The following is a 12,484-nucleotide window of genomic DNA, read 5'->3' on the forward strand; positions in this document are numbered from 1 at the left end:
CACTTACCTTTAGAAGAATTAACTCAACCATGAGCAATTTATCCTTTCACATATGCAGAAAGTGAGAACACTATTAAATAAAGAGTTTTCCGAACTTTTTTCGTATTGCTAGATGGGAACCAATAGTTATGTCAGAGCAGCTGCAGGACTGCAGTCTCACATGGATGTGCTTGATAGGCCTTGGTCTAGACAATGTTTTCATCTCCAAAATGTAATCAACAACTATCCAGTGACTTAAATTTTCAGGAAGACACATCTTTCACAAATACGAAAAGTTTGGAAGCACAGCCACAGTGTCAAAGCTTAATTGGCCTATGCATCACTAAAACACAGTTAAGTCTGGACAAAGCAGAAGAATGTGGAATTATGTTCCACTCCTCCATTTCACTCTGGGCAGCTACTATGTCAAAAAAGATAAAGAAGAGCAATGGGGATATGTCTACGATCAAAAGCTAAAGATCAGTGGTGACAGGCAGCAAATTCTACTTTAAAAAAAAAAAAGAAAAAAGGGCAGATATCCTTCATAGGTATGCAGACATTTGTAACTCCAGCATAGTTTTTGTAGTATATCCCCTGCTAAGGACTCCAAATAAGGTAAGACTTAGTACTTAGAACCTGTGGATGAAAATGCAGTTATTTGCTCCTATTTTAACCTTTCCTCTTAACCACCTCTTAAGATTTACTCACCCGTGAGAGCTCCCAGATCCAAATGACTAAGAAGCAGTAATCATTTAAAGGCATTACACATACGCAGTGGGCATCTAATATTGTAATATTTAGTCCCAGGAGGCAGAGGCGTCCTTTATTACTAGGGCATAAAGTGTTGTTTCAACACTGATGTGGCTTAAAAGGAGCAGAATATGGGTCTCATTTGAGTCAGAGCTCCTTTAGACATTTGTTTTGATATAAAAGGTTAAATTAACAATTAATGCTGAGATATTGTATTGTTCTCAACATAGTTATTCTGAACATATAACAGATGCACATGTTTATATTTAATTGTGGCAAGCTCCAGAGAAATAATAGAATCTTAGAATCACTTAGGTTGGAGAAGACCTTTAAGATCATCAAGTCCAACCGTTAACCCAGCATTGCGAAGTCTACCACTAAACCATGTCACTAAGCAGCACACCTACACATCTTTTAAATACCTCAAGGGGTGATGACTCCACCATTTCCCAGGGCAGCCAGCTCCAGTGCTTGATAATCCTTCCAGTGAAGAAATGTTTCCCAGTACTTAAGCTACACCTTCCCTGGCGCAAGTGCCCTAAGTTAAAATGACTGAATTTCCAAATAATTTCATTTGGAAGGGCATGTAGTCCAACCTTCCACTCAAAGCAGGCCTTACTTCAAAGACAGATTAGGTTGCTTTGGGCCTTGCCCAGTGAAGTTTTGAGAATCTCCAAAGTCAGTGATAGCACAATCTCTGGGCAACCTGTTCTAGTGCCTGACCATTCTCACTGTGAAAAATTTTTCTTCTTTTTTTTATCAGAATCTTACATCCAATAAAATCATGGCTGTTGCCTCATATTGTGCCCTCAAAAGTTTAACTCAGTCTCCAGTGTAACCATCCGCTGGCAGCTGAAGACAGCAAATGGATCCAGCCTGCTTAGTTTTGTCTTCTCCAGGCTAAATAAAAGCACTATTTGTCTCTCTCCTTTACATGCCATGTGTTTTGGCCCCCTAATCATCTCAGTGGCCATTTCCTACATTCACTCCAGTGTGTCAATGCCTGTGCCTCTCACACTGAGGGAAATGGCACATACCCAAACCTGGGCACACTGAGGTTCTTTTTTTCTGTAAGACTGTACATGGATAAACATTTAAAAGGCATAACACAACTTGGAGACATTTTCTTACTGTTATCACAGAATCACAGGTTGGAAAGGATCTCAGGGATCATCTAGTCCAACCTAGATGAACACAGTCTAGAGAAGATGGCCCAGCACCCTGTCCAGACGACTCTTTAAAGTCTCCAGCGTGGCTGAGTCAACCACTTCCCTGGGGAGATTATTCCAATGCTTGACTGTCCTCACTGTGAAAAATTTCTCTCTCGTGTCCATTCAGAATCTCCCCAAAAGCAACTTGTGTCCATTCCCCCTTGTCCTCTCCATGTGACTCCTTGTAAAAAGGGACTCTGCATCTTCTTTGTAGCTACCCCTTAAGTACTGGTACACAGTGACAAGATCCCCTCTGAGCATCCTTTTCTCAAGGCTGAACAAACCCAGCTCTCCCAGCCTATCCTTGTATGGCAGCTTCCCAGTCCTTTGATCATCTTGGTGGCCCTTCTCTGGACCCCTTCCAGCCTGTCCACATCCTTTTTGTATAGCAGGGACCAGAACTGTACACAGGACTCCAGGTGTGGCCTGACCAGCGCCGAGTAGAGTGGGATGATGACTTCTTTATCTCTGCTGGTGATGCCCTTTTTGATGCAACCCAACATCCTATTGGCCTTCTTGGCCACAGCAGCACACTGTTCACTCATGTTGAGCTTCCTGTCCACCAGGACCCCCATGAGAGCAATACTCAAGTCCCTCAAAACACAAACTGGATGTTGAAACATTTCAAAGGAAACTCCTGGATTACTTTGACAAATACACAGAATGAAATAACTCTTCAGTAACTGCTATAGCCAACGCTTACTTTGAAGAGAAGCCACGCTGACGGCTACTTGAGAAAACTCTGTTTACAATAGGTTCTCGAATACTGAAAAACATTTTTGGTTCTTCTGGACTGTAGATCAAGGACTCATTGTAATCATTTGTTACTGTAAATAGAGAAATCAGCCATTAGTTTTTTCAGAGAAGATTAGTTATTCTCAGAAACACACGTTCTTCCAGGAAAGACAGCCTCCCTACCAAAAGAGAATATTGTATCCTGCCAGGTGTTTAATAGCCCTCACCTGTTAAAAACAAATTAATTCTACAGAAGGCTCCTTTCAGTTCCATTGCATGACGAATACTCAATAGCTCTCTTCAGCTGATTAAATATCAAGTGTCTCAAATCTTAGGACTGAAATTCTCCTGAAGATCTATACATACGAAAGTCTATGTAAGTGCTTTCATATCAAGTCAGACATCTTTCACCAAATGTGCATAAATAATGTTTGTAAGAAATACTAATATTGCAAGTGCACTAAATACTGAAAGCAGTATGAACAAAACGAACCAGTCAAAGTTACAATACCTTGAAGAAATCTTGCCTTTTTCACTAACCTTTTTGTACTAGTTCCATGTTCAAAGGCATATTCAAACTTCCATGCTTTTTAGCTGTTGAGCCAAGAGAAAGAGCCCCAATTAGATAGGTGTATCTTTATACAAACTTGGGAATAATGCCACACTGTTCACTCACCGATCTTAAGCACCTCTTCAACAGCTTGATGTGCTACCTTGTTAATATTATAGGACCTAGACAGAGAAGTAGATGTCTTGTTTGCTAAGCAATACAACTTGGGAAAAAAAAAAACCAAAAATGAAGAACTATGTTCAACATCAGGAAGGAAAAAAAAAAGAATGCTATTAAGTGTGAGCTGACACCAGTTTCTTCAAAAAAACGCCTTAAATTAACTCTTCATTTGACATCTATCTGTAGTTTCATAAACTTTAATAATCCATTAACTGAAGTCTTCAGGAAAGAAGAGCATGATACACAGGATGTAGTCTCCTTACCAATAATCCTCCTGCCTTAAAACCCCAAGAATTGCTGATTCAAGTCTGCATTAGAAAAAACCTGCAGCACAACAGTTCTACAGATTGTCTGTGTTCTTATCCCTTCTATCCACCTCTTGCTAATTAATTCCTTCTGTTAGTTCTCATTTATGAGACCCAACACTTCTTTACAAATATTATGCCTCTTCATCCATACCCTAAGGTGTGGGCTTGAATCTCACAAGAATTGGTGTAGATAGAAAAGGAACAGTCAGACACTTCTGCATTTGCCACATTTGGATGCACAAGACATCATAAAAAGCCTTAGTCTGAACCAAGCCTGAATTCCAGTAAAAGTCTCCCTCCTGTGCCCAGGCTCTGAAGAGATTAGGTACTAATCACAGCCCCCATGCAGCAGTACTGTGAACATTGCTCAGGTCTCAACACAGCTTAAAATCCTCAGTCCAGCACTCTGTCATGGCAGTAAGAGACCTCAGACTGCAACAGACATCCACTACACATCTAACAAGACCACAGAGTTGCTGAGGGTGGTTGTCTAAGGCTATTTCTCTTACCCTTATTGCCTACCTGTAAACCTGAGCAGATGGTAGCAAAAAACTGAGATGCAGTTTGAAATTATTCTCTCTCTCAGCTAGATATCCTCTCTTGCAAGTTCTGGCAGCTGCAGGAGGCACTTGGACATTTAAATGCCTCTCAGTCTGAGGAGGTCTGAAATCCCAGGAGAGACCCTAAATTACAGGCTAAGGAAGATCACCCCACTGAAGCTTGGCCTCAGTTTAGAGAAGTCCAGCAGTACACACTGATTACTGCAATGGAGATGGGCAATCCTGGAGTTTGGTCCCTGGTTCTGGGATTTCTTGGTACAGCATGCATAAGCAACTGAAATGTCTAAGAACAGCTTTGAACTAAGACTGTACATTCCCAAGGTACTGAACACTAGGAAAGTTCCCCAAGCCGTATGCCAAGTTCATCCTTGGCAGCCTGCAGGACTAAGTTATCCTGACAGAATACAAAATTCTGAATTACAATGAAGAGTAAAACCCAGTAACCATGGTTACAGCATGAATATTCATTTTTGAATTTAATTAAAAGCTTCAGTTTTAGTTCATGTTAGCCTGCCACATAAATCCAGGGCCTGTTGTACAACTTTAAACTATAAGCACAGCCAGATTTCCAAATGAAAGAGGCTCCCTCTGTGCACATCTTTCACATCTCAAAACTAAACTGATTAGACTTACATGCAGTTCTGCAGCTTCTTTAAATTGAAGTTAACATAATTTAACCCTTTGACTAAGCTAGCACAGCTCCGCTTAGTTATGCCTGTCTTTGTTTAAGGGGAATATTTTGGCAAAGAGACTGTGCTCTTTCAGTTGAGTCTGAAAGAGGCAAGAGCAAGAGGCTTGGAAGGAGAACAGAAAGTAGATGTGCCAGAGAACACTTAACACTGTTTCCAAGTACTTGTTTTCCTATTCTTCTTAGAGCTTAAATTTTCATAAGTTTTCTGAGCTACTTCATCTAAGCATTTTAATTTTAGCCAACAAGAGTAGTTCAGAGATCCCCACAGTATGCTCTCCAAGTCAGAGCAGAATCTCTTTCCTTCACCACCACCAACCATCCGTCTCCACATGTGGCATGCAGCCTCTTTCACCAAAATTACACCTAAGCTAAACTTCTGTCTCAATGCCTCAGATTCTCGCCCTTTCAAGTCTTCTCTCCATATCTACACCTAAGACAGCTTTGAACTATACCAACAGTGAGAATATTTGGATGTAACTGACATGCACTGACTTACCCATAGCCCAAGAGAGCTCAGTATGGACAAAATACTTAAGCAAAATAGGTCCATCTAGCTTATCTGAAGCAATACTTCATATCAAAGCAGCAACATGTACTTACCATGCTTTTGATCCTGTTCCAGTACACACATTGAGCCCTGAACTCTTCTGTTTTTCCCAAGGACCATCATCAACTGATATCTCATAATAGGAGGCCCTATGAAGCGAGAATTTAAAACTGGGTTTGCAGGACTTAAAGTTCTTCCTGAATAAGACAGAACACACAGGCTTATCAGGGACATAAAAATTGAGCAGGGCTAGTTTCAAATCTGGATTACAATTTCACAGGCTTTGCACAGAGTTTCCAATTTGGCAGCCACTTTTGATTCACTGTTTTACAGTAGTTTCTATAATGGACAAAAGTGATTTGCAACATGAACTTCTAGGTCGCTTTTCTGCAGCCACTCTTCATATTAAATAACACACAAAGAACTCTGTGGTTCATCTGGGAATAGCTTCATATACAAGCAGGGCTTGCTGGACTTACAAATGAAACTACAAATACATTACCTTCCTTGTGTAATTGTTGAACTATCAAAAAACTGTGTTTATGCTGTCTCATAAAACTGTATCAAGGAACACTGACAGAAAAGGTATTCCAACATCTGCAAGTAATAGCATGGCTTCAAGCTGAATTCTTGACTGTTTCAGTAATTAAAAATCCATTGTGATTCTTCAAAACAGTTCTGGTTTTACAACAGTCACTAGGCTTATGCTTCTCTCCGGGGCAACATCCTCCTAGAACTCAAATTAGTAAGTCTTGGGGCACAATCATCATTCTGTATGGTATTACTTATATCAGGGGATTTCTAATGTTAGGCCTAGAAAGACCAGTCTCCCTCTGTAGGCTTCGGAACATTCAGGGCTATATTCATGAACCAAAGTTGTTGATGTTCATAGTGCCCAATTGAAACAGTATGATAGCGTCTTCAGATTATTAGATACCTTCTTAGAAAAAACACCACTTTCACTGTGTTCAGCATGACTCAGTTTTACCTTCCTTAGGAGGTTATTGAGCTGGTTTAGGTGATCAATGTTTTGGTCTGGATCAACTAGGAATACAACTCTTGAATACTTGATGTCAAACAGTTTAGGCTCTTAGTAATTAAGGGCATTTTCTGTACCCACTCTTGAGAAGATGGCAAAATAAAAGAACTGGAAGCAAATGAAGAACACAGGTACACAGCTTGATTCAGTTTAAGATAATTTTTGCAATTGGGTATGAAAGTGGGGGTTTTTTCCCTTCAATTTCCTTTTTTTCTTAACTGACACGTAGAATAAGACATTGGAAAAAGCAGCTGGAGTAAATTTGTCTCAATACACAGCAGACTCATGTATTTCGTCCTTACAGAGATTCATTCATGTGGCATCATTATTTAAGTCTTCAAGTGTAAGGTCTTATTAAGACAATATTTATTACTAGAGATTTGTTCCTACAAGCATTGTGTTCCTCAATGCTTCTCAAATATACTGGAACCAAAGAACACAATGTATTTGTGACACTCAGAACTACAGTGTTGGAAAGCAGCTTGGTGCTCCTCTATCACAGTATGTTAAAGAAACTTTTACAATCTTGATATAATTAGGTTTGATTTAGTAGAGAGCAGAATTTGTATCTCTCTGAGACTAATTCCTTCTGCCAGTCTGAGGCTGCAGTCCAGATGGAGGATAAAGCACTCATGGAACATTTATACTGTTTCCAACAGCAATCACAGTGTTCCAGGCACTGTACAAACATAAGAAGATGTTACACTCTAAGTTTTAAAAAGACATAGAATAAAGGGAAAAGAGATATAAAATACCAGTAAAAGTTTGGCCAAATCCTGACCAAGGATCATGTTTTAACTCCTTTCCTGCAGCCCCCGTCACATTCCACACATCCTTCTTGTTATCGTTTGCCTGGCAGAAATGCATTGATCTTCAGGACAGAAAGGACATTCAAAGGTATCCTGGATAATGCTGTATCAGGATTTGATACAAATTCATTTCTTAAAACAAAGAAGTAAGTGTTTTGCCACAATAGCAATGCTTCTGCCAAAGGCAGGCTGATACCTTTGCCTCTAATGACAGAGCTGCAGGGAAAGGAGTACTTGGTCATGCTAAAAGCTTATCAAAAGATATTTGAGATGCAGGACAGGAGGCAGTTTAATGACAGATACTTAAATCCTTCAATCCACTGTAAGGACAGTAACAGAAGGCATTTGGTTACATAAGAACTAACCAGGAAAGGAGTAAAACAATTAAGAGAAAGAAAACAGCAAGGAATAATGAAAGATGAAAGAATGGCCAGACAGGATGGTGGAAAACCAGAAATTAACATCACTGCACTTACAACTTTGAAACTGCACTTGGTAATCAGCAACAGCGCAATCAGTGTTATATATTCATGGACTAGAACTGAAATTTGACAGCACAGACATCCCAGCACTGATTGCCCATTCCAATGTCATAATAAGAAATTCAGTCAATTGTGCCTTGCTGCAACAGCAAACAACTAAACATACCTGGATGAAAGAGATTCCCCAATGAAGACTTCATTGAGTGCTCTCACTGGTAAAAGATGTGGACCAGAAATGTCAGATCCTGCAGATATTGAATATAACAGTTTTGAGTCATGGCTCTAAAACCCAAATTCTCAAAAACAATTCACAATTCAAAGGAGGACACACTCTGCTGCCTGGGTTTGTATTTTAGACCTAGCGCTCCCCTTTCTTCAAGGACTCAATTTTTCACTGATTTAGTCTGTAGCCAGTTACTGTTCTTTACTGGAAATAAAATATCTGAACCAAGGTCAATAAGGCAATGACATTTATGTTCAGACGCTTCTTTCCCTCATAACTCAGGGACAACCAGACACATTGAAGTCTTCTCTTCTGTCAGTCACTCTTACAGCCTAGTCAAATTCACTAACAGTAATTTAACAGATATTTCTGATAAAATTCAAAGAATTAGATTTTATAACAGAGTAAATAAGGGGGATCAAAAAATTGTGCAAGTTGACTGAAGACTTCTCAGTGAGGAAATGCAATGCTAGACACAGGTTAAGGATAGAATCATGCATCTTCAATCCATCATAAAGAAAACACTCAAAGGTGTCTGATGACCACAGAACTACCCGGGGAGAGATTCTCATTTCTAATTTCTCATTTGCTTGCTGGCAGTCTGTGACCAGCACCTTCAATTGTGAAGTAACCCACCTCAAATTTAGCGCAAGTTAAAGAGTGCATGCGCACATGCACACACACACACGCTTTTAGTGTGGAGCAGCTAAACACATGGTAAAATGTTCATAGGTAATCCCCAGTGTCTATTGTAACTGAGACAGCATTTTAAAAAAGCTCAGGTACTTTGCCAGCAGATGATACTATTTAAAAACATCTCTAAATTAACTGTTAATACTGAAAACTGGTTCTGAGCATACAGCCCAGAATAAACATATAGAAACAATAAATACTCCCTTCTAAAAAACCTTAAACTGGGTCTTCAGCTAATGACAGCTGCCTCTCCCTGCCTCTGAATATGGCAACCAGACTTCAAATACTTCAACTCTAACAAGTCTTTATCTCCTATTCCAAGTTATCACAGCAAAGTGATTATATTCTTGTCAGATTTAAACTTACTTTGATCCTCGAATCTTTCATTTATGTGAGCCCTGCTGTGTTGCTCTTGGCTTAGCTGCTGTTCATGTAAATCTACAGGGGCTGGGTTAATACCAGTTCCTTCAAGATACAGTCGGATTCTTTGCCGCCACTGCCACCTTAGAGAGGAGAAAGAAGTTGGTATCAGTAGCTGAAATATTCATTACAGAATTAGTATCAGAGAGTCTTTACTCTCAAAGCAGAGCATCTTAAGACTAAAAGTTAAATATATTCAAAGTCACTTGTCAAGTTTTATAGCTTCCACTATCATTTCTAATTTTACAAAGTTAATAACTAAAATGTAAATACTTTACAGTTACCAATTTGCTACAGAATGTTTTCTGTAAATGTAAAATAAGAGGACACTGGCCAAAAGTACTCTACAAACATTATAGGTAACAATTAATCTTTTTAGGCATGTGATCCTAACATTAATTCATTACTGATGGCATGATTTTGAGAACAACAAGTCCTCAGGAATTTGTAGAGCAATACAAGCCGTATTTTTACCATCTTCTGTTTGTATTTGTAGATGACCAGAGAAGCAGCTCTATCTACCCATTTATACATAAAGCCCACAACTATCCTCTCATTTTAAGAATCAATCCTAGCCTAGGAACTTTAGAATGCTTACAAGGAATTCAAATTAAAAAAAAGAAGGATATAAAAGGCATTCTCCCTTAAGCTGTTGCAACATTCATGTCTTTTACTCTTTCCTAGAGGAGGTATAAAATCCTTTTTCCTCTTACAATTTAGAGATTATATAAAACATAGTAATAGTAGTTTTGATTAAGAAAGCAAATCACAAGGGAGTTTTAACAGTACATGTTTTCCCAGTTCGTACTGTTGATATCTGGGTGACAGTAACTAGTTTACATGTTTCCTGAAATTACAGCAAGGAAGACTTATGCTTTATATGACTACATTACTAGTTTTTCCTCACTGTCATCCTTGTACAGCCTCATTCAACACATCCTTAGTATGACTATGTATCTGCCCTTAAATTCCAAGTATGGTTTTAGGTAGTCATGCAGACAGCATGAAATGACTATCATTTCACTAGCCTCCTTACAATACTTATGCTCATGCCAAACCTCTACAAAATCAGAAAATGGGACTGTACCTCTATTAAACCCCTCTTCTGAGATCCTGTTCAACCACTAACCATCAAAAAAGAAACACGGGTAGTCTGGTATAGATTGTCTTCTGTAAATCAGCAGTGTTGGTTGTTTCATGGGACTACAAGGTAAGTGCTTACACAGACTGTTGCAGTAAAGTGGCTGACACTTCAAAGATAAGGACAAAAGACAATCCCCCTTTTCCAGTCTCCGGCACCTCACTGTCCTTATGCAACTCTAAGCCACTAGAGGCTTTTCCAGGTGGGCTGATCCAGTTAGCCACCTATTTTAAAGTTTTCTTAGGGCCAAATAAATCTGAGAAATGCCAAGTGAAACACCTATTCATGTCCTTGCTTAGTAATATCAGTTCCTATTATTCCAGAAAAATAACCAGGGACATCCTTTCTGTTTCACTCTGGTGAGGCTTCAGCTCCATAATGAGCAACAACAGGAGTGTTAGCAGCGGAAGTATAACATGGCATCCAACAAAACATCAGAAGTACCTAGATTATCAAGGGAGGTTACCTGCATTAGCACTACCAGCTTTACCTAAGCAACTTAGAAAACAGAAGCTTTTAACTCTCCATCGTGCTAAGCCTCAGAGTTGAAAGTACCTTTTATTTTAGCAATACCTATTGAAACCCCTTGTTATTTATAATCAGTCCTGATGACAGTATTCACCTCATTCCAGAACTGTTCTATGGCACAAATATGGTTACACTTCAAGCTACAAATTAAATATGCTAGAAGTATAAACAAAACTCAATTGCAATATATTTTCAGTGACTGACTTGTTTCTGTTTGATGGTTTGCCATCATCAGAGTATTCTGGAATGTTAATACACACAGAACAATGTCTCTTTTTAAACAGTTATTAAAAGCTTTGCCTTACACTAACATTAACAAAATTTAAGCCACTCTACCTTAATCACCAAAACCCCAGATGCAACACAATGACCATTAGCTTCTATTAGTATAGCCCATCGCTGTACCACATATGCTTTTGAATGTTAAAATACGTAAACCAACACACCCTTTACCAGAATGCAGTTCCTCACTTAAAAATATGCTAAGTCAGGAAAGAAAATCAGTTATTGAAGGTCATAACAGAAGTCTTTTTGCTGGAACTGACAGTCAATTTTATCTTTTGTATTCCAATCTCACTCTTTACCACAAACCCATTTTTCAACTTGATAAACATCTACACAAAATTCACAATTTGAAGCATTAAGATTTTACTAAGCATTGTCTGCTCCTTAGGAATTGCACATTATTAAGTATTTTCCAATCATAATATGTTTGGAAAACCAAAGATCAGTGAATCCTACCTGAACTCACCACGATAAAGCTTCTGTAGTGCTTCAGGAAATGAGTGCGTATATCTCACAGGCAAGCATAAGTGACCCTCCGATCTGGTAGCAAAAAAGGACAATGAAAGTGACAGGGTAACTATTAAGATTTGATACCTTAAAAAAAACCAACACAAAAACAAACAAACATCTTTCTGTTACATAAAGCAAAGCTACAATTAGACCTTTATGAACCTATACTATTCTTACATAATAGCACATCAGCAACAATACACCTCTTACAGCTCCTGGGGTGTGTGTGAGACATAGGCCATTTCTCCCACATTTCCGCTAAAAACTGGCTGCTCAGCTAGTAATCCTGCAGGAATGCGTAGGTAATAATATAGTTTGTCACCATAGCTCTAGGCAAGGAATTCAAGCTTAAGAAACCTTGCAAGTTTGAAAGAAAATTCCCTCCATTTATACACAAGTTAGTGATATGAGACAGGTAAGCAACATGCCTAAGATCAAAAGAATCTCATGTCAAGGCCAGAAGACTAAACACTGCTCCCCTTTCATGAGTGATATTTGATAACTTGAAGGCACTTGTTATTTGAACCCTGCTATTCAGGCTTGATACTGTAGAGTATCTATTCACAACATTCGAAAAATTTTGGAAGAGGAGTAAGGTATGAAAGGAATTAAAACTTTTGGCCACCACTTTCTTATCTACTAAGAGTAAATTAACTAGTAATATCAAACGCAGAAACATAAATCTGGAAATATCAGCAGACAGAGCTTTGGTGAACTCCGAGTTTTACTTGCTATCCATTTGAAGGTTGCACCAACCAGACAGTCCTAATACACTGCATCCACCTGCCCAAATCAATCTTATGGCTAGGTGGATGAAACTTATGTGGAGTTTATAATAGGCCA

General features: G+C 38.9%; 1 protein-coding gene across 4 annotated transcripts in view; it reads right to left on the minus strand.

Moving 5' to 3' along the window:
• The window catches only part of NADK2 (NAD kinase 2, mitochondrial), a 34,375-nt gene that overhangs the window by 3,470 nt on the left and 18,421 nt on the right, over positions 1–12,484 (minus strand). The window contains exons 5-12 of one of the 4 annotated variants that reach the window (XR_010370697.1): positions 11,588–11,671; positions 9,124–9,260; positions 8,008–8,086; positions 5,565–5,708; positions 3,352–3,407; positions 3,216–3,269; positions 2,903–3,031; positions 2,661–2,767 (exon numbers count right to left, since the gene is read on the minus strand). Coding sequence is in view for 3 of the 4 variants with exons in the window: in XM_064438974.1 (XP_064295044.1) it covers positions 2,644–2,767; positions 3,216–3,269; positions 3,352–3,407; positions 5,565–5,731; positions 8,004–8,086; positions 9,124–9,260; positions 11,588–11,671 (705 nt within the window). In the remaining variant the exon portion in view is untranslated. Of the gene's footprint in view, positions 1–2,643; positions 2,768–2,902; positions 3,032–3,215; positions 3,270–3,351; positions 3,408–5,564; positions 5,732–8,003; positions 8,087–9,123; positions 9,261–11,587; positions 11,672–12,484 lie in introns of those variants that run through there. The other 3 variants (XM_064438973.1, XM_064438972.1, XM_064438974.1) reach the window with 3 other exon arrangements.

This window comes from Phalacrocorax carbo, chromosome Z (genome assembly GCF_963921805.1).
Source record: "Phalacrocorax carbo chromosome Z, bPhaCar2.1, whole genome shotgun sequence".
NCBI classification, from domain to species: Eukaryota; Metazoa; Chordata; class Aves; order Suliformes; family Phalacrocoracidae; genus Phalacrocorax; species Phalacrocorax carbo.